The sequence below is a fragment of the Xyrauchen texanus genome, chromosome 32, assembly GCF_025860055.1.
Source record: "Xyrauchen texanus isolate HMW12.3.18 chromosome 32, RBS_HiC_50CHRs, whole genome shotgun sequence".
Lineage (NCBI taxonomy): Eukaryota > Metazoa > Chordata > Actinopteri > Cypriniformes > Catostomidae > Xyrauchen > Xyrauchen texanus.
In genome coordinates this window covers 13,121,210-13,144,252 of record NC_068307.1, presented here as the reverse complement: position 1 = coordinate 13,144,252, position 23,043 = coordinate 13,121,210, and the positions used below count along the sequence as shown (strand labels likewise).

Sequence of the window (23,043 nt, the reverse complement as noted above, 5' to 3'; positions counted from 1 at the left end):
AGCCCTAAAGCAGAGCACAAATCCCAGGCACACAGGCAGAAACAGAGGCCCTCATGCAGAGTACAACAGACAGTTGAAATGGAATCTATCTCTACCTTCCCCTTCACTCTTTCTAATGAGTTTTTAATGGGAAGGTACCAGCCAGAACAGAGTATCTAAGGACCTATGCAACAGACTAAAGAGATATCAATCCCTTATTTATTACATTCTTATTGAATGAGATTTAAAGATCAAATTTTAATCCTAGTTGATTTGCCATAAGAAGGTATAAGTCTGTCTCAGGTCTCATTCTCTGAATATTCTGATGAAGTTTCTTTCAGCCACTTGTAAGGCTTCTATGTGGATTTTCACTGATGTTGTAATAAAATGTGAATGGGCAATGTGCCCTCCAATGGCCAAACAGACAAAACACATGATACAATTCCACAATATGATCTACTGCAGGAAAGACAACATTTTGTACCGTTTTTCTCAATCACTTTGGCTCAATTCTCAAATGAGAATAATTTTTTTCAAAACATTAAGTTCACATAGCACTATAACTAAAAGCACATGGCTTGCTGATCAAAACTGATGAGTTGATTCTCAGTGAAATTACCATACTCTTCACAACATTCTTTCAATGTGTGAGCCATCACATGCAAAATGATCCATTCAATTATCAAAATCAGTCAGACATACATGTATATTCCATAAACATCTATGACATGGAGTGTTTTTATGTAGTTTTGTTTTTTTACATGTATGTCATTTTGTGGCAATTTTCTGTTCACTATATATGTATGACCTTACATGTAAGAAATGTGGAAAAATTGGCCTACTGTTGAAAACAGTCTCTAAAAAGCTCAGTGCGATACACAATACCATTCAGCTAGACAAAATTGACATTCTTGTATAGTACAGTAAGCAGTCAGTATCAACAAAAGTAGAACAAAAAATGAATTTGTATTTAACAAACATTTGCAGGGTTGACTGAAAATAATTAAGAACTTTTGGTGGCATTGGCCAATTTACTGACACAATAACTAGGTTTTGAATAATTAATTAAATGTTTTGGGTGAGTTACTGCATTTTGCAGTCATGCAATAGAGTTGTGATGTTCCATAAAACAGCTGTGACAATTGCACTTACAGTATAGAGAATGTTAAGACAATGAGCCAAAGCGATTGAAAAAAACTGTAAACGTTTGCACACACCTACTCGTTCTTCATTATTATGGATGGATGGATGGATGGATGAGTTACTAGATAACGCAGTATCATCTAACTATTAACAATATTTTTACAGAATTAATTTTATTTAAAGTTAACTTCTAAACATACTATTTTTAATTTATTTTTTTATTTATATGTAGAAATTATCAAATTAAATTTAAATGCTGTAAAAGTTACTAATTGTACAGTGTTACATCATCATAGAAAACACATAGAACACATGGAACACATGGAACACGTGCAGTGACTTAAAGGAATAGTTCACCCAAAAATGAAAATTTTCTCATTATTTACTCACATTTATGGCATCCCAGATGTGTATGAATTTCTTTCTCCAGCTGAACACAAACGTAAATGTTTAGAAAGATATTTAATCTTTAGGGCCTTATGCACATGGGAATTGTGGCTCTGAATTGAAGCCAGAATGTAACATCAAGCATTTTGTCATGCTATACATTACTTGTTGGGAAAATGCTTGTTTCTGGAAAAGCTACACAATTTGAGATACTGATACACTTCTGAAAAAGTAAACTTAATAGTGTCTCTACTTGTAGTTAGCTGCTCCTGAGTCCTGACGAACACTGCTATGAGTATTAGATATTTATAAACTTTCAGAATCTGGCGATAGGTTCCTCTGTGACCTTCCTCCTGAGGGGTGTTCTTGGGGAAGAAAGTGAAACTGATGGCCTGGGGGATTTAGAGATACAGTAGTGTTGATAGAGAACAATTACCCTCACCTCTCTCTCCTTCACTGGAACAAACACAGGTCAATCATACTAACTCTCTCTTATATCAGCACAAAGCCAACATGACCTCTCATGTGGCCTCACACACTGTCTCTATCTTTCTTTCTTGTTGGAAATTTCTGTCAGGGTAAGAAATTAACTGTGACAAAAATTCCACTGAATGTGACAAAAAATTATCCTTTCCATTTTCTTTAAGTCAGAACCATATTTTGTTGAATATTCCACTCTAATACAAGAAGCCACTAGGTCTAAAAACATAAAAATTGGATTTACTGCACCTTGTCCTGACATCTTATTCTTCCTTGTTTTCCAGATAGCTAATTGATGGAAGGAGGAAGCGACCAAATTATTGACAATCAAGACTCTCCCCCTGTAGGATAGTTTGGGTAGCAACCAGGTCCAGCGAGACAATCGGGTGCATACTTTCTCCATTACATCCTCCCAATTTAACTTTTGAAAATCGCTTGAACCCAAATAAATTCCAAGATTTTTAACCCTTCTTTGTCCCAATTAAGCTTTCCTGGCAGTGATGGTATAAAATGTAGAGTATCTTGACCTGCCCAAAAAGCCTCACTTTTGTCCCAATTTACTTTTGCTGATGAGGCCTTCTCATATAACTGAAGAACTTCAGACAGGGCAGTAATATCCTGCCCATGACTAATAAACACAGTCACATCATCAGCATAAGCAGTAAGAGTAACATTTGAATTTGGAAACACAGTTGGTATTGAAAAACCACATAAAGTCTTTCTTATATTAAAAAATAGAGGTTCAATGGCAATACTATACAACAAACCAGACAACGGACAACCTTGCCTGATTCCTCTTTGGACAGAAATTCGTTTGCTCAACCCACCCCCCACTTTTACCATGCATGAAGCACCAGCATAAAGCAGTTGTATCCAATTTAAAAAACCTTCCCCAAAACCAAAAACTTTAAGTAAGTTGAATAAATATTTGTGATCTACCCGATCAAAAGCTTTTTCCTGATCTAAGGCAACTAACCCAACCCCTAAGTTAGAAGTTCTACAAATGTTTAAAATGTCTCATACTAAAAACAAATGATCCATTACAGACCTATTTGGTACACAATATGTCTGATCTTTATGCACTATTATAGTATATATTTCTTTAATCTGTTAGCAAGACATTTTGATCTTGTATTCCGTGGTCAATAAGGCAACAGGTCTCCAGTTCTTTAATAAAGACAAATCTCCCTTTTTTGGAAATAAAGAAAGAAACAGCATGACGACAGGTAATGGGCAAAAAAACATCTTTGTAACATTCACAAAATACCTCATAATGATCAATACCAAGAAGGTTCCAAAAGTGTTTATAAAACTCTGATGTCAAACCATCAACACCAGAGTATCGCCCCGAGCTGAGCTGTGCAATTGCAGATGTGAGCTCCTCAAAAGGTAAAAGAGAGTCCAAGGCAGTCTTTGAAACAGAGTCCAATTTAGGGAGGCCTTGAAATAACTGTTCAGCACAGTCCAAATCGCAATGTTCTGCAGTATATAAACAGGAATAAAAATCCACTGCATGATGATGCATCTCTGCAATGTTAGTTGTAACCCTTTCATCAGGCAGACAGAGACAAACCATTTGTTTGTGCTGTGCTACTGAACGTTCCAAATAAAAAAAAAATATGTACTTGGAGCGTCCATATCATTAACTGAAATAAAACGAGACCTCACCAAGGCTCCTTTCACCCTTTCATTTAAGAAGGACCCCAACTCACTCTTTTTTTTGTTGTAAACAGTAAAACAAACCAGGATTGTATCTGTCCAACAATTCTTTCTCTATTGAATCTATAGATCTTTCAAGAGTTTGAATAACTTTTTTATCATATTTGTAGAGTTAACTGTATATTGCTGACAAAACATTTGTATTTGTTTTTTCCAACATTCCCAAAAAAAACACATAGCATCTTGCAATAACTTAGCATTAAAGTGCCAATATGAAGATTTCTTAGAAAATTGAGACAAACTTAATGACATAAAAACCATATGATGATCTGAGGACCCCACTGGAAAAATTGAGCACTCAATGACCCGATTACTAAAACACTTGTATATATAAATTCTGTCCAACCGGGCAGCACTCACTCTATTATCAGAGATTTTTATCACAAAAAGAAGGAAAGATGAAAAGCCCTTGTGATGCATTTCTGGTCAGTCACTCAAAAACTTTGAGCCCTTTCCTGCATTTTCTTAACGCTGTGAGATGCTTCTTTAACCAAAAAAACGCTTATTTTCACTCAAAAGATCAACAAACTTCTCAATGTCTGGGAAAAAAACTTTAAATATTCACCTGTTTGCCAAAAGTATCATCCAGAAAATATTTATTTCCTCAAGGGTATATAAGGAAAATTCCTTTTGAAGATCTCCCTGTGAACTATCAATGTCAATAGAATCAGTTTCATCAGACATGTCATTATATGTACAATTTAATGACCCACTCTGGTTAATTCAATCAGATTCTTCAACATTACAGTCACTTTGCTCAACATTGCTGTTACCTGGTACTTCAAAATTAGAAACGCTATTCCGTTCAACAACACTAGTTCCAGGTATAAGGTTCTCAGCATTACCTCTGCGAGTAACATCACTGACACTGCACTCAGAAATGTCTGTCGCGTCTGCCTGTATCTGTACATCAGGTACTGGCTCAGAGATGACACGCGATGCTGTGTCAGTGTCTGATTTTCGAAATCCAGAAGGACCTGCAATTTCTTTTTCAACAACATTTGTCTCTTGATACGCCATCCTATGGCGCAACTTTGTTACACTCTAATAAAACGCTTACAAAAATAAAATCTATATTAAAAAACAAACACCCAGAACATGCAAAAGAGAAAAATGAAGACGTGAGAGAAGAAAAGAAAAGAAAAAGAAAGGGAAAGAAAAGAAAGGAGAAATAAACTTTTGCATCTCAGTTCTCACTCGACACCACTCTCACCCGAACACTACAGCATACACACACAGAGAGAGAGAGAGAGAGAGAGAGAGAGAGAGAGAGAGAGAGAGATAGAGAGAGAGAGAGAAATTAACTTGGGCTTGGGGTAAAAATGCCCCAAAAAGAGCCAAAAATGCCCCAGATATTAAAAGTTTTGGGGAAAAATATTCCTCTGTTTGTTTGTTTGTAATATAACATCTACAGTATACTGTATTTAGTAATATTCTATTTTAGGTCTATGTACTATACATAAAACGTGATGCCAGACAGTAGAGAGCTGTATAATCTAACATAGAGATGAGTTTATTATATTAAATGTATTCTACAGCTACTTATGCTTCTTTGATTTAATTTCATCATTGTTCAGATTGAGAATATACATCAATTAATGTAATCAATTAAAGTATTTGATGGATTGATGAATGAAATGTAGTGTGAATTTATAGGATTAGAAAAAATATGCTTCCATAAAGGTAAAAAATGCCAATTCTAGGGGGCAAATATTGCCCCTTAATAAAAAAGTTAATTCTAAAACTGTTCTCGATTACTACTGATTCCTTATGCCTCCATAAATGTGCATAGGATCCATATTTGTCATTACATGAACTATAGTTAAAGAGAGCTGTGAAAGTCATAACAAAGAATACCTCCCCAGGTGCAATCTCCCTACTTTCTATTAGGGTCTTTTGTCTCATGTGTCAAAGAAGATAAAGAAGAAAAATGGCTGCCGGCATTCGCCCTCTTGCCTTCATAACTAAAGTGCGCACGGCACGACCGAAGGGACACATTTAAAGCTCCTTCATCACCCAAACCATTGTGCACTTACTTGTCCTAAACCTTTAACCATTAGAGAAGAGGGAAGGATAGTGTAGTCACATTTGTTGTACTGATAACAGCTGTGACATTCCTAATTTTGTGCCTTCGTCTATAAAGGTAAAGTTGTGTTATTACTGTGAATCAAACAAAATTGTTAACATAATTGTTCATTTAAAAAAGGTTTCCCACACAATACCTTTCAGCCCAATACGTAATAATAAAAGAAGATTCTGTGAAGTATGCACATTCGGTGAAAGTAGATCAATTACAGTATGTTACGAATGGAGGCAGACGAGGAGAGCGGATCTAAATGCAAACTACTTTATTTAAATTAGACAATAAACAAACACAAAGGAAAAAACCCTCAATGGGGAAATAAACACAAGACTGAGGAAAACGGGCAGGGAACACACACACCAGGCTAACAACATTCAATGATAGACAGTGACTAAACAAACAGACAGAGTTAAATACGTGGACATGGGAAGACAGGAACCAATGAACAAACAGAACTCAAACAAGATAACTAGGTGAACAGGGAGACTGTGGAGCTAAACAAAGGACAAAAGTGAAAACTACGGAAAACAAAAGGGACAAAAAAGGTAAACAAAGGGCAACGGTGAAACAAGACAAGGTATCCCTAACATAGCCCCCCCTCAAGGATCGGATTCCAGACGATCAAAAATAACTGGACAAAAAACAGGAAGAACAAATGTCCATTGACTGGGGGGGAAGCTTGTGGTGGGCAGACAGACCAAGGGGAGCAACGAAGGGCAGACAGGCAGTCCAGGGGGCAACGAGGGGTAGACAGACAGTCCAGGGGGCAACGAGGGGCAGACAGGCAGTCCAGGGGGCAATGAGGGGCAGACAGGCAGTCCAGGGGGCAACAAGGGGCAGACAGGGAAAGGGACCGGTTCGGGGGGCCTGGGAGGTGGCCACAGGACAGGGACAGGTCGAGGAGGCCTGGGAGACGGCCACAAGACGGGGACAGGTCGAGGAGGCCTGGGAGGCAGCCTTGGGACAGGGACAGGTCTAGGTGGTCTGGGAGCTGGCCACAGGGCAAGGGTAGGTTCAGGAGGCCTGGGAGCTGGCCACAGGGCAAGGACAGGTTGAGGAGGCCTGGGAGACGGCCACAAGACAGGGACAGGTCGAGGAGGCCTGGGGGCCGGCCTTTGGACAGGGACAGGTCTAGGTGGTCTGGGAGATGGCCGCAGAGCAGGGGCCGGCCCAGGGGACCTGGGAGGAGGCCATCGGACAGGGACAGGTCCCGGAGGCGGAGCCGTAGGAGGCTCGGGAGGCAGAGCCGTAGGAGGCTCAGGAGGCGGAGCTGTAGGAGGCTCAGGAGGCGGAGCTGCAGGAGGCTCAGGAGGCGGAGCCGCAGGAGGCGGAGCTCGGGAGGCGGAGCCGGGAGAGGCTCGGGAGGCTCAGGAGGTGGAGCCGAGGGAGGCGATGGCCTAGGAGGCTCAGGAGGCGGAGCCGTGGGAGGCTCGGGAGGCGGAGCCGTAGGAGGCTCAGGAGGCGGAGCTGTAGGAGGCTCAGGAGGTGGAGCCGCAGGAGGCAGAGCCATAGGAGGCTCGGGAGGCGGAGCCGGGAGAGACTCGGGAGGCTCAGGAGGTGGAGCCAAGGGAGGCAATGGCCTAGGAGGCTCAGTAGGCGGAGCTGAGGGAGGCTCAGGAGGTAGAGCCATAGGACGCTCTAGAGGCGGAGCCCTAGTAGGCTCTGGAGTCCCTGGGCGCTGAGCCATAGGAGGCTAGGGAGGCGGAGCCGTAGGAGGCTCGGGAGGCAGAGCCATAGGAAGCTCGGGAGGCAGAGCCGTAGGAAGCCCGGGAGGCGGAGCCCTAGAAGGCTCAGGAGGCTCTGGGAGCAGAGCCGTAGGGGGCTCTAGGGGCGGAGACCTGGAAGGCTCTGGAGGCGGAGCCGAGGGAGGCATGGGAGACGGAGCTGAGGAAGGCTCGGGAGACGGAGCTGAGGAAGGCTCAGGAGGCGGAGCCGAGGAAGGGGGCGCCGTAGGAGGCTTTAAGGGCGGAGCCGAGGGAGGCTCGTGAGGCGGAGCTGAAGGAGGCTCGGGAGGCGGAGCCGAAGGTGGCTCGGGAGGCGGAGCCCTAGAAGGCTCTAGAGTCTCTGGGAGCAGAGCCGTAGGAGGCTCAGGAGGCGGAGCCATAGGAGGCTCGGGAGGCGGAGCCGTAGGAGGCTCTAGAGGCGGGGCTGAAGGAGGCTCTAGAGGCGGGGCCCTAGAAGGCTCTGGAGTCTCTGGGAGCAGAGCCGTAGGAGGCTCTGGAGGCGGAGCCGAAGGAGGCTTGGGAGGTGGAGCTGAAGGAGGCTCGAGAGGCGGAGCCCTAGAAAGCTCTGGAGTCTCTGGGAGCAGAGCCGTAGGAGGCTCGGGAGGCTTGAGAGGCGGAGCCCTGGGAGGCTCGAGAGGAGGAGCCCTGGGAGGCTCGAGAGGAGGAGCCCTGGAAGGCTCGAGAGGAGGAGCCCTGGGAGGCTCGAGAGACTTGAGAGATTTGAGAGGCGGAGCCGTAGGAGGCTCTGAGGTGGAGCCGTAGGAGGCTCGGGGAGAAGGGCCGTGGAAGACTCGAGAGGCTCTGGAGGCGGAGCCCTGGAAGGCTCGAGAGGCTTGAGAGGCGGAGCCCTGGAAGGCCCGAGAGGCTTGAGAGGCGGAGCCCTGGGAGGCTCGAGAGGCTTGAGAGGCAGAGCCCTGGGAGGCTCGAGAGGAGGACCCCTGGAAGGCTCGAGAGGCTTGAGAGGCGGAGCCCTGGGAGGCTCGAGAGGAGGAGCCTTGGAAGGCTCGAGAGGAGGAGCCCTGGGAGGCTCGAGAGACTTGAGAGACTTGAGAGGCAGAGCCCTGGAAGACTCGGGAGGTGGAGCTCTGGGAAGCTCGAGAGGAGCCCTGGAAGACTCAGTAGGCGGAGCTCTGGAAAGCTCGGAAGGCGGAGCTCTGGAAAGCTCGGGAGGCTTGAGAGGCGGAGCCCTGAGAGGCGCGAGAGGCTTGAGAGGCGGAGCCCTGGGAGGCTCGAGAGGCTTGAGAGGCGGAGCCCTGGGAGGCTTGAGAGGAGGAGCCCTGGATGGCTCGAGAAGCTTGAGAGGTGGAGCCCTGGGAGGCTCGAGAGGAGGAGCCCTGGAAGGCTCGAGAGGAGGAGCCCTGGGAGGCTCGAGAGGCGGGGCCCTGGGAGGCCCGAGAGGAGCCCTGGGAGGCTCGAGAGACTTGAGAGGCGGAGCCCTGGAAAACTCGGGAGGTGGACTCGGGAGGCTCGAGGGGTGCTGGCTCTTGGACGGACATGGCTACTGGTGCTGGCTCTTGGACGGTCATGGCTACTGGCACTGGGACGGACAAGACTACAGGCGCTGGCTCAGGGACGGTCGAGGCTACAGACGCTGGCTCAGGGGCGGTCGAGGCTACAGGCGCTGGCTCACTGACGTCGGAGGCTACAGGCGCTGGCTCGCTGACGTCGGAGGCTACAGGCGCTGGCTCGCTGACGTCGGAGGCTACTGGCGCTGGCTCGCTGACAGCTGAGGCGACAGGCGCTGGCTCGCTGACGGCTGAGACGACAGGCGCTGGCTCACTGACATTGGGGGCTAACGGCTCGCTGACCGTGGCAGGCGTGGGCTCTGGCTCGCTGGCCGTGGCAGGCGTGAGCTCTGGCTCGCTGGCCGTGGCAGGCGTGGGCTCTGGCTCGCTGACCGTGGCAGGCGGAGACTGGGGAGCAGAAGCCTTTCTTCTTCTCCTCCTCCTCCTCCGGGCGGACGAAGCTGGCAACGCTGGCTCTGGGAATGACGAGGCTGGCAAGGCTGGCTCGTTGGCCGTGGCAGGCACGGAAAGCCCAGAAGCGGAAACCGGGATCGAGAGAGGTGGTTCCCCGGCAGCGAGTTCTTTCAAGACTAGACTCACATACTCCTTCCACGTGAGGTCTCCAGGGTCCAGCAATTCCCTCTGCCGGTGCCTTGGTAGCCCGATCCGGTAGATGGTCTTGAGGGATGTGTCATCAAAGCCGGTGTGGATGCAACAGTGGAAAAAAAGTGGGAGTACTCGCGGTAGGTCAGATCCGCTTGGGCCAGTTCCATAAAGAAAGCTGCTAGATCCATATTTGGGCGGTCTATCGTTCTGTTACGAATGGAGGCAGACGAGGAGAGCGGATCTAAATGTTAACTACTTTATTTAAATTAGACAATAAACAAACACAAAGGAAAAAACCCTCAATGGGGAAATAAACACAAGACTGAGGAAAACGGGCAGGGAACACACATACCAGGCTAACAACATTCAACGATAGACAGTGACTAAACAAACAGACAGGGTTAAATACGTGGACATGGGAAGACAGGAACCAATGAACAAACAGAACTCAAACAAGATAACTAGGTGAATGAACAGAAACCAATGATAAACTAATGAGGACAGGTGAAAACAATGACAGAGAACACGAACGCTAACAGGGAGACTGTGGAGCTAAACAAAGGACAAAAGTGAAAACTACGGAAAACAAAAGGGACAAAAAAGGTAAACAAAGGGCAACGGTGAAACAAGACAAGGTATCCCTAACACAGTAGCTCAACTAAAATAACAATGAGCCTTTTGCTCTAAACATTATGTTTGAGATAACCACTTGTGATCAGATCATTGCAAGTTACTATCAGGTGTAAACAGGTCACGCATTCATCCTCTTCAGGAATTCAAACTATGATACAATCTGTGTTGTAATATTTATTTATTTCACAAGGTAGTTAAAAATAATAATCCACTACAAATTATACATTTTTTCTCTAACAATTGTAATAAGAGTACTTAACTAATTAATTTCAAGAAAAAGTAATCACAATAATTACTTTAAGTTACTTTCTTAAAACACTTTTCCGCTCAACCAATTCAAATTAAGTCTAATAATATATTTATTTCTTGTTCTTTCAGCAGCTCACATTTGAGAAATAAGCATAACCCTATAATGTACTTAAAAGTAATACATTTAAAGTCAGCAACTGTAATCTGATTACAATCATTAAAAATGTAATGCATTTTTTGATTAAAGACTATTTTGATTACAGTAAATGGATTACACCCAACACTGGACATTAAACTGTTTAGTTAGAATGGCAGTATACTCTTAATTATAGCCTATATACAAAGTTATTCAAAATGACTGTGTGAACCAAAATTACATGAATAAAGAAGTACACATGAACACATGTGGTGCTTACCCTCCACACAAGAAGGCTGGGCATGTGTTGTCCCGGCGACCTGGCCAGGAAAACAGGAGCACTTGACGGTCTGTGAACGTTCCTCAATCTTGTTCTTATTGCAGCAGCGGTGGATGGCCACCACCTCACAGGTTCCCTGCTTCACTTGGTATGAAGCTGTGGATAGGAATAAAAGATAAATGAATTATGATGTTATTAAGATATACCATATTAAGATTATGATAACACATAATCTTATGTTACTGCTCAAGACAGCTTATCATGAAAAGTTTGATTTAAAATAAAGCTTTTGCTCTGTTCTAAGCTGGGAGAGTTAAAGAGATCAACCACAAATTAAAATTCTGTAAAAAACTGCAATGCATAAAATCATTCAGATATGGGTTAGGAGCTTCAGTTAATGTTCACATCAACCATCAGAAAGCTGAGCCTGCAATGGGCCTACCATCTGTGTACCTCAGCAGAAATTGAGATTCATCAGACTAAGCTATGTTTTTCCAGTCTCTAACTATCCAGTTTTGGTAAGTCTGTGCCCACTGCAGACTCAGCTTTCTGTTCTTGGCATACAGAAGTGGAACACGAGGGGTTCTTCTGCTGTTGTAGACCATCTGCCTCAAGGTTCGACGTGTTGTGCATTCTGAGATGCTATTCTGCTCACTACAATTGTACAGAGTGGTTATCTGAGTTACCATAGCCTTTCTGTCAGCTCAATCCAGTCTGGCCATTCTCTGTTGACCTCATTCATCAACAAGGTGTTTCCATCCGTAGAACTGCCACTCAATGGATGTTCATGTTTGATTGTTTTTTGACACCATTCTGAGTAAACTCTAAAAACTGTTGTGCATGAAAATCCCAGGACATCAGCAGTTACAGAAATACTCAAACCAGCCCGTCTGGCACCAACAATCAAGCCACAGTCGAAGTCACCGAGATCAAATTTTTCCACATTCTGATGGTTGATGTGAACATTAACTGAAGCTCCTGACCTGTACCTGCATGATTTTATGCATTGCACTGCTGCCACATGATTGGCTGATTAGATAATCACATGAATATCTACTGTCAGTGTACAGGTGTTCCTAATAAAGTGGTCGGTGAATGTAGATATGCTTATGTTCACTTTCCCAGCTAGATAAATTGTAACGTTAGCATGTAAAGCCTGTTCTGCCAGTTAACAGCAAGACAGAGCGTATGAGAGATCAAGACAGGAAATGCCAAGTTTATTTGTATAATTTAAGTTTGTACATAAACATAAACTTGGTTTGCTTTTGGATTCAACCCTAATTATTAATAATAATAAACCATGCGCTGCTTGAAAAAATATCTATATTAAATGAGTAGCAGGATCTAACAAGCAGTTAAAGGGCTGCCGGGACCGAGTTTCCCCTTTCTCACTTTCCCTTGTCAGAGTGGTACTGTATACATAATAAAAACAGAGCTGTTCTCCTGTTCAGAGTTTAAATAAGAGGCTTGAGCATTGGATTTTTTACAGCTAGTCTAACACGAGTGCAGGATCACAGCCAAGATTGAAGAAAAGTGGGTTCCTCTAAGCAGCAAGGGGATGAGTTGAGTATTGAGTTGTGGAATAATATGACTGCCCACAATTCACTATGACATGTTTATGAGCTGTTATAACAGGTGGCTAGCGATAGAAAAAGATCCAAATGATTTAAATCACAGTGTGGACAAAGAAGGAGAGAGTTATTAAAAACAAATATGCCAGCATTACATAAATGTCAGTAGATAGACCGTCACTGTTTACTTATATATTTATATATGATATAACCATCTGCCCTGCTGTCATGAGAGAGAGAGGAGGGGAGTTGAACTGCAAGCAGGTGACATGGATTTGAGGTGAATATTTATGAGTCACTTTCATCTCATGGGACATTGTTGACAAACATCCATTTCAGAATAAGAATAAGACAGGTCTGAAATGGCTGTGATATTAAAGTAAAGGGGAATTGAAAGACCAGAAAGGCATGGAAATACATTGAAAACACATATTAAGAAAATAGAATTATGTGTATATTCTTCCATTTCTAAATATCAGCGTTGAGTTCATCCTAAAGTATGGGATGACAATGATGTAGCCATTTAGATCATATCTTTAAAAAAAAAACAATGATCAATTATCAAGAAGTGTGACACTTAGCTGCATTCACTCTCCCATAAATACAAATAGGTTATTATTAAATGTAAATGGTTATATAATATAATGCATTAAATTTCTCCTTATGGCATGCAAGATTTGTGTCTTCATCAACAGTACACAAAATAAAATAACTGTACATTCAACATTCATAATTACAACTTCAATCAAGTGCCTACCAATTATCTTAACCATTATTTTTCATTGACATTCTCCAAACTTGGAAAGTCAGGGATAAAAGAAACATCCAGAATTTCACTGTTACAACATTGTGGCACAATTGGTGTGCTTCCTCAAACAGCACACCCATGGACCACCCACAGTAACCGTCTGATGCATATTTCCGAAACTGGAAAGTGCTATCTCTATCGACTTGATTGGCTGGTTCGATGGAACTTCCACAAGTTCCACGTTGACAGAATGAGCACTTTTGAGGATGAAGCATTCACATAATTTGCCAAAGTTTGCCAGGTCATAATATCATTTAAAGATATTCAGTGTTTCATTGGAGGCACATAGCAGAAAGTAAAGTGTATATCCATGACCAGAGCTGCATTTTCTGCTTTGTTTACATGTCTGCGAAATTCTCTATAATGAGGTTTTCTGTGTTGTACTTAGACGCTCTATGCATTTTCTTCTATTCTCCCATGTGTTTTCTGTGCAATCGTTCCTGCAGACTCGCTTTTCATTATATAAACAATGTATAATGTATAATACATCTTTGATAACCCCACTCAGACCCAAAATGCTGAAACTGTTTTACAAACAGAGACAAAATGACCAGAAACACAGACCTTTCACACAAGTTTTGTGAAACATCACCTGTTAAAAGTTACACAGATGCCACACTTGATAGAAGCGGCAGAGGAAATGATCAATGAAAGTCAGCCCACGTTTTCTGTGGTTTTTTAGTCAGACGCAGGAGAATTTGTCAAACATATAGCATTCGAGTGCATGATTTTGTTTTTCACCATTGTGATTCCAAAAACACAAGTAATTCAAAGTAATTACATTGCATTGCATTGCATCTGTCAGTGCTCCTTCTGGAAGAGCGACTCAGACTCAGATCTCCTAAATGATGGAGAAAAACTCCAGCACTTTAAGTGGAAAAGTACAGTACAGTAGAGGATTAGTTAAAAGGCTTAATGTGATTTTCTTACATTTCCCTTGTGATAAACACAATTTAATGCCAAAGGACAAATAAACTATTTTCATGTTATGCGTTTTGGCTCTCATAAAAATCCATTATAATGCATTGTTCCCTAAAACTTGTACTGAGACTGTGGACCTGCAGAGCCAAATATTTTTGTTTTCTTGTGATATATAGCCTACTATTTTTAACACATTAGTGATATACTTTCTACAAACAGTAGACACATTTTTTAAAACCAATTTTAAACAGAAAGCCGGAAAAGGGGAAGAAAACACCTGGCATATATAATATTGTCTTTCTCCATTGATTGCAGCTTCGTTCTTTTGCAAAAAGTAGTGTTTATTAAATGTGAAGACTGATAGGAATTTGGTTCTTCCTGGTCATTGTATTAAAGCGGTTTTCATTTTAAGCATATTAGGGGCTTTCACAACAAACACATTTTTGCATACGTCCATGCTGTTTTTCCATTTTTTTCTAGGTAAACAAGCTCTAATTGGATCTCTTTAACCTTTGATCACACCAGAGCCCAAAAAATAATATATCTATATCTATATATATATATATATATATATATATATATATATATATATATATATATATATATATATATATATATATATATATATATATATATATATATATATATATATATATATATTAAATTGTATTTAAAGCTGGAATGTCCTGTATTTGCTGGTAGAAAGATGGCAACCCTACTCATGTCATTAGAAAAACTATTTGAAATATAGTCTTTTAAATATGTATTTTTCACACCACAGTAACACTTAAAATGACTAAGTAAACACTAAAAGGCAATTAAGAATGTTGAACACTGTCGTTATTACCTTTTTGGCGATTAACAGTGACAGGGTTCTCCCCTTTTCTCCCCAATTTGGCATGCCCAATTCCCAAGGCACTCACAACTCCTTATGGTGGCGTAGTGACTCAATCCGGATGGCGGAGGACGAATCTCAGTTGCCTCCGCGTCAGAGACTGTCAATCCGTGCATCTTATCATGTGGCATGTTGAGCGTGTTACCGTGGAGACATAGCACGTGTGGAGGCTCATGCTATTCTCCGCAGCATCCACGCACAACACACCATGCACCCCACCGAGAGCCAGTGCCACATAATAGCGACCACGAGGAGGTTAACCCAACGTAACTCTACCCACCCTAGCAACCGGGCCAACTGGTTGCTTAAGAAGCCTGACTGGAGTCACTCAGCATCTCCTGGATTCAATCTTGCGACTGCAGGTGTGGTAGTCAGCGTCTTTACTTGCTGAGCTACGCAGCCCCCCCCCACTAAAATTTTGATGTTGATAATAAAGGGTTCATGGACATGTTTAGCACCAACTACCTATGTGCAAAGAGGGGCAATAAATAATTATGAAAAAATTTAATTGTCACTCTTATTTTATGTACTGCTTGTACATGCTGGGCCTACTCTCTAAATATATTCACATACACACGTACAAACCTACATGGTTTCCATTTCATCAGGCCGTGCCCTCTCTCTACCACTATGTTATGGAGTTTGTTTGACAGCTTCCTCCTGGGGATGGTAGTACTCCTCAGCTTAGAGAGGTCTCCTTCTTTCTACTTTTCCTTCTCCTTTTATTTCCTCTACTCACCTCTCTGACTTCTTCCCCTGAGGGGGCATGTGTAGCCACATTATCCCCACCACCCTGTCCTCTCTCCGCAACATGGAGCTTGTTGGCTGGGCTTTAATTAGAGGAAGCGTGTGGAGTCCAGGGGGTGACTGCTTACAAGCTGGATGACCGTGTGCATGCCGCTCGAGGGCGCGACGCATTCTGTCTCTGTCAGCCTCGACATTTCTGGATAAACAACAGATAAGGGCAGATCTCTAACTGTGACTATGACTGACACCACAGTGCCTCGCATCAGATCCTGCACAGGCATTGGTGATATAATGAATGATGGATGGTGTGCCTCCATATTCTGGAGATGAGGGTAGATTCTTTTTAGAAGGAGATGCACACATACATTTTTATCTATTTAATCAGAGAATGACAGAAAAAGTGTCTGTAATGTGATTTTGAATCACTGTTGGTGTCTGTAAAAGTTGAAATGGGTCTAATTGTATTTCACTCTTAAAAGTCAAGGTTCTTCAATGTGTATTTGCGGTACCTTATGTTCTTCTTATCAAGAATCATTTTTTGCTGCATATTAAGTAGCTGTATGTTTATTTGGGGTTTAATGCAATTCTTCATGTTAGATTAAATGTTCTTTAGATCAGAGGTTTCAGATCAATGAGCAATATATCATTAGTTTCTGGGGTTTTTAAAGCACCAGTGCATAGATGGTTTTCTGAAGAACTAGAGAATAAAAATAGCTGTTTAAGAGACTTTAAGATGCACACTGTAATTTTCTCCACATTAAAAGGTTTTACCCTTATTAATAGTAGTGTTACAGAAAAAGCAGGGCTGCCATGTACAGATCACACAGCCAATTTTATCTTGCTAACCCCCCCCCCCATTACGAGAAACTTTCACTCACAGAATAAATTAATCATAGCTGATGGAAAACAGCGCATAAAACACTTTTAATTTCTTATTGGAACCTTGTTTTTTTAAAGAGTATAGAATGGTTGTCTGTGCACAATACAATATTGACTGTAATCTCTAGAGACCTGGTTATATGGAATTAAATTATATGGAATACCAACATTTGGAGTTCTTTAAAACCCAAGCGCTAGCATGACTGCATCTTCTGAAACCTCAGCATGTGTGCCACTTTGTGCATGTGTGTGTGAGGGAGAAATGGGTCTTGTGTGCCTTGTTAGAGCAGAGAAGCAAGAGGTTGCAGGCTCAGAACTCAAGGGAAGATGCCCCATCACCGCCAAAACCCGAGAACAAAGCCCATACTGCCTCCTACTGGCATAATGGGGTCACGGGAAAGAAATGAGCATGAAACCCACAACCAAACCTACATTCATCCACCAACACCCCTGGTTACAGCAAGCTTGCTTGCTTTGTTTGGCACACAGATGTACACAGCAACCCTTAATGTACCATTAAGAGTCATTCACAGTTAAATAGATGAGCAATTCCATGGATTTAACAATGCATCATGCTGTGAAATAATGCAGCTAACTGCAGGATGAAGCTCTTGCCCCTAACACTTTTACTCATGTATGACTCACACCTTCCACACACACTGAAAGGTGTCCCCTCTTGGACACTCAGGTGAATTCATCTGACAAATTCATCTCATGCCCAGTGGACTACAATCACCCACAAGCCACAGGAAATTACTTTCAGAGATTATATAGGTTATTACACATTTATTATACATTAATATATGCATAATAAGGCATGTAACAAGATGTTAAGCTAATAATTTCTAAACAAACATGCAAAATTTGTGACAAACATAAGCTGTATCTGGCCCTTTTTACACACTTGGCAGCAGTAGTCATTTGTAAAATTCTCCTCCACATCATTAAGCACAGTGAGCAGACTCTGGGGATAATCAGACGATTTTGCACAGCTTCTCTTCCAGGATCACAACGCTGGAATTAACCGCTCTGTGTTCCATCGTAGCTCTTTGTTCTGGATTTTAAAGCGTTGTTATGATGGTCTCAGAGTAATAAATCTCAGATCAGCCTGAAATCAAATAAGATTTCAAGCATGGCCAACTGTCTCTATCCCTGCGGCAGACGCATCTGGGTGTCGAGCTAAACGCCATTACCTTGAGCGGATGGGGCAGCCAAGCGATTGATATATTCTGACAGTGCGAGGTGGGTGAGCCTTTGTGTGATTTATCAAGAAGCATATCTTTCTGCTGTCAATAGCTGACTAGCGTGTCAGCACCTAAAGGCCAGAGATTTTGTGGCTTTCACTGAGGGAACTCAGTTGATTAGTGCAGCAATTATTAGGTGCAAAAAAATGGAATATTGAAACTGGGATTAAAAAGTAGGTGAAATGCATATGTTGGTCCAAAAAGTCAAAAGTGAAATCTAGAAGCTTATTCTTTAGAAAACTACTTAATATTGCAAGGAAAATTAATTCTAATGACAATTTTATGTATGATTTATATTTGATACAATTCTGGAGAGTTTCACACATATTGAAAATGAAGTAAAACTTTAGGGTGACAGTGAGAAAAAGGCTGTATACCAGAAAGATGAGCAATATCCATGTTTGGTGGTAAAATATTAAGTGTCTCAACAATCCTACCCACACAAACACACACAAATAAGTACAATGGACTATGATCAAATATATTTTATTATAAAGTCTAGTTATAAACAGTATAGTGTATATGACACTATACTGTAAATCTTTATTAGTCTACGTAGCAATATTTGTTGTTTGGAGTGGCGAGACGTACTGAATAAAGAAAAGTTGCAGGTTCAAACACATTAAAAAGTGATCCAAGAGCTACTAATGCAAATTCTCTTATAATTTAAAAAATATTAAATGTTAAAAAAAAGTCAGTTCACATGGTTAAAGACCACTTCATGTAAAAAATACAGTCAAGAAGTAGACAGCAATTTTTGACCACATACATACTAGTAATAATCAAGTTACCATTTGTTGCATATTATAGGGACTGGAGGCAGAGAAATGATTAGGAGAATAATACAGAGGCCCTGTAGTCCACACCGAAAATTCCTCAACATCATAAATTAAAAACTGCTGGTGCCAAGGTGTCTGAGATGGCCAATAAAATGAACAAAGGAGACATGTCCAGATAGTACATCCACTGATACTTAATGTTTATCACATCGACCATCTGCAAGGGACTCCCAAGAAACCCTCAGGACTGTGATGGAAAGCATAGAATCCAAGACTAAGGCTTCTTGTTCTTGTGCTTGTTCTTGGACCAATTTTCTATGCTAAAATAAAACCTCATAGGAGATTGCGAGACATCGTGATCATTATTCTGCAAACAACAGCTAAAAAGGATTTATGAACTTAGACACAACTGATCGTCATAGTTGCGCCGCCTCTACTGCCGTGACATAATCTTAAACATGACACAAACATTACTGACCATAAACAATAACATGACCGCTAGCTGTTAGCTACTAGCTCATTGTGCTGCATAAAGCAGTTGTTGCATGGCAATTTTACACAAGTGTAACAGTTAACTTGGCCTGGTTGTTTTAGAAGCAAGCTTTCAAGTAGCTGGTCAACGAAATAAAGTGAAGCTTTCAAGCAGAGTATAGAATTAATGTACCATCCTCCATCGTGGACTCCCACAATGTCGTGGCTGAGTCCAGGGCACTCTCCCTCCCATTGCTTTTCTCTAGATAGCGTCCATTTGGTCAAACCAATTCCACTTTTCCTTGATGGTTCTGTAGTCACCACCAGTAATTTTTTGTAGGTAGGTCATGTGCGGCCAACAGCTGACACACTTCCTGAAATACTTTTTTGTTTTTCGATGGCTGTTGCTAATTTTGAAACTAGCGGGTTGATGTCCCGTGTCGCAAATCCAGTGATGCTGGTAGTGACGATTCTCTCTGACCTATCAGTGATCTGCAGGGTTTGGACATCACATTTAGAATCGGCTCGGATCACTTGTATCCTCGACTGAGGTGGTACTAAAAAAGTATCTGCAGTGGAAAACCACCAAAAAGTGAGTCAAGTCGTGTTGTACCATGCAGTGGAAAAGCCCCATAACAAGACCACTATAGTATCTGAAACCAGCTGACATGTTCCATATATCTCCATTACCAAGGTCAGGTAATAGAACCAGGTCATTGGTTAGCTGTTTGTTTTAACTGGTTATGTCAAATGTCATCACAGGTTGGACAAATATTGCATTGACATTTGAAACTGTGTTTAATCTTTATGTCAGGAGTGAAACAACAGCAAAGACTGGTGCAGACCAAAAAACACATCTTCACAAATGAGCTCTCCGAGTAGGTGGCCTTTTGCTCCAGGCCACTCACTTTGACATACTGTATAGCTGCTGGAGCGATGTAATGAAAATGGCCACAAACAGCTCATGCAGGAATGTTGGTGAATGTGTGTGTGTGTACTCATTAAATGCAATGCACATAGAGACTTTTATTGGCCTTCTGTGTTGCCTATGTAAGGGCCTATTAAAGCAGACAGGAACAAAGCAGCTCACACTCTATTGTCTCTATTTACGTACAAGCAAAGACAAGCATGGCAGGACACGTAAGACAAGAAAAAGTGGTTGTTAGTTGTAGTGTCTGGTTTCAGTGTCAACCATCTGTCAACGGCCCTTTGCCTTGTTTGGGTGAGATTCAGACCATTCATTACCATTAGTGCACATGTTTCCGCAGGAGAACTTATAACCCATATAAGCCACCAAATAACCAATTACTGCTTCTCATACAGACTTACAAAGGGTTAGTCCTGTTTAGGGATTTATAGAGCTTCAGAGTCACCATGTGGTTACAAGTGGTACTGCAATGAAGAATTGCTTTTCTCAAATGGCAGAAGCATAAAACTATAAATAAATATTGTAAGATAGTATGTGCATGTATTTTATATATATATATATATATATATATATATATATATATATATATATATATATATATATATATATATATATATGCAAAACTGTGTTATATTTTAGCATCTTCAAATTAATCACACTTTGCCTAGAATTTGCATTCATTCTCTCAACCAACTTCTTGAGGTATCACCCTAGGATGCTTTTTAAACAGTATTGAAGGAGTTCCCATCTATGTTAGGCACTTATTGGCTGATTTTCTTAATAATTTGGTCCAAGTCATCAATTTAAAAAACTTAGTTTTTTTATTACATTTTAGTTTTATAATGAAATAAATTAATATGGTGGCACAATTATATTTTTGTCTACAAAACTAATTTCAAACATTTAAGCATAAACCTTCAGATCAATATATTTTTAAGATCACGAGAAACATTTCAGTCAAGTAGTATATATATATAAATATACTGTATATGTACGTGCAAAAGTCAAAAGCACATTAAATGCTTCACAAAAACATCTGTCTTAAGACAAATGTGTATTTTGTTGTTTTGATTTAGGTGTGTCAGAAGGAAATATCAATTTTAGATTTTCATGCATTCCTTTTTGCTAATAGACTAGAATATAGGAACAAGGAGGCCTGCAATGTGTTTTACATAAAGTGCAAATAGTCACTCCAAAACTTTGTAGTCCTGACATAGCAAATAAAGGAGTGAAACCAAGAAAAGTGAATAGAATTCACCCTGTTCTTTGTTTCTTTTCTTTTTTTTGCTGTAAATGTCTAAATTACAAACTATTGATTTTTTTCAGTTAGCTAGGATCCCCCATTAAATGATGGACAGGACTGAAAGTCCAGATGACATCTACTGTAACCACTTTTCCCTATCAGAATGAAAAGTAACATCATCGGTAAGAACGGCTTGAAATGCTGGTGGCATTTCTGTGCCAGCAAAAAGGTCACCTTGCATTAGCAAAAACTAAACAAAGAGAAGTCATAATTAAAGAAAGTGTGATAATTAGCTGGAGCAACACTGACATTGGGGAAGGACTTTGCATAATATGAATGATTCAGCGAAAGAGCCAGAGTCTGACCTTTCGGCATGCTAAAATATTTATGTACTGCTGGTCACTCTGTCGCCATGAGGGAAACTTTCATGAATTATGCAAATTAGAATTAGTTAGCTGGTGGGTATCAATTAGAAAATTAGCGTGAGGAAGTGGACATTATTTTAGTTTCCCTCTGTCTTTTTTTCTAATAACGGGTCTATATGTACAGTATGTGTGTTTGTGTTTGGTGGGGGGGGGGATTTACGATCATACATATTAATAGTCATTATTGAATTTTCCCTCTGCTTAAAACTCTAATGAAGGGGGTGACTTTGCTGCTGTCCATTTTATTGTTACGGCAGAAAATGAATACTATCGCTTAAATAAGGAACAGGTGCAAATTACCTGCATTTAATTTCCTGAATAGGACAACACAGACAATAGCAGTAATTATGTGTTTACATTAGAGGTTAAACACTTTTATATGTTCATTATAAGCTGCAAAAACAAGCTGAAGTTGTAAGGCTCACTGACTTTCTCTGTAGTTCGCAATCATTGGCTGCTCATTATGCATTGTTGTTTTTTGGTGTCATAACATCAATGATCAGTCTGCTTTGAGACTTGCTATGCATCTCATGTACAATAATGAGAGCGATTCGGCTAATTAAGCCAACAGGGCTTTGGCATACCTGTATGTCCCCGTAGACTCCGTGTACTCGCAAAAACTGACTGGAACGACCACATTACCAAGGTGACCAAGAGTACAACTTGCAATGGCACCATTGACCGCCCCCACAGCTTCATCTAGAATGAGACCGGGACAAAGAAATAGAGCATTGAAAATAAGAAGTCTAATTCTTTCTCATCACTCTCTGTTGAAGTTTGCGAGGATCCAGAAGCAATACCTTTCTGCCCTGTGTTCTCTGGCCTGTCAGATCACTCTCTTTCCTGTGAGCCGGCCATGTCCTCTTCCTTATCTCCTGTTCTGTCTACACTCGCTTCCTCAATCAGTGTTCAGAACCTGAGGAGACAGAAGAAAAAGGGGGAAAGAGATGGATCAGGTCAAGGGGTGGAAGCAAGAATATCATAAAACTATTATTTTAAGTGGCACTCCTGACTCACATGGTGCCCTGAGATGTGACACAAAACTTCTATATTTATATTTGCATTGATTCAATTAGCAGATGATTTTATTTCAGAAATGTGACTTACAACTAGAATAATATTGAAACCATTCATCCAAGGGAGAAGACAATACAAGTAGTGCTACTACATCCTACATGTAAAATCACCAGAGTAGTACACAGTTACAA

General features: G+C 41.4%; 1 protein-coding gene across 1 annotated transcript in view; it reads right to left on the bottom strand.

Moving 5' to 3' along the window:
* Positions 1-22,534, bottom strand: part of tafa4b (TAFA chemokine like family member 4b) — a 39,554-nt gene extending 17,020 nt beyond the window's left edge. Inside the window, exons 1-2 of the mRNA XM_052100997.1 lie at positions 22,420-22,534; positions 10,925-11,080 (exon numbers count right to left, since the gene is read on the bottom strand). Of these exons, the coding sequence (XP_051956957.1) occupies positions 10,925-11,080; positions 22,420-22,534 (271 nt within the window). The remainder of the gene's footprint in view (positions 1-10,924; positions 11,081-22,419) is intronic.
* Between the last annotated feature and the right edge of the window lie 509 nt (positions 22,535-23,043).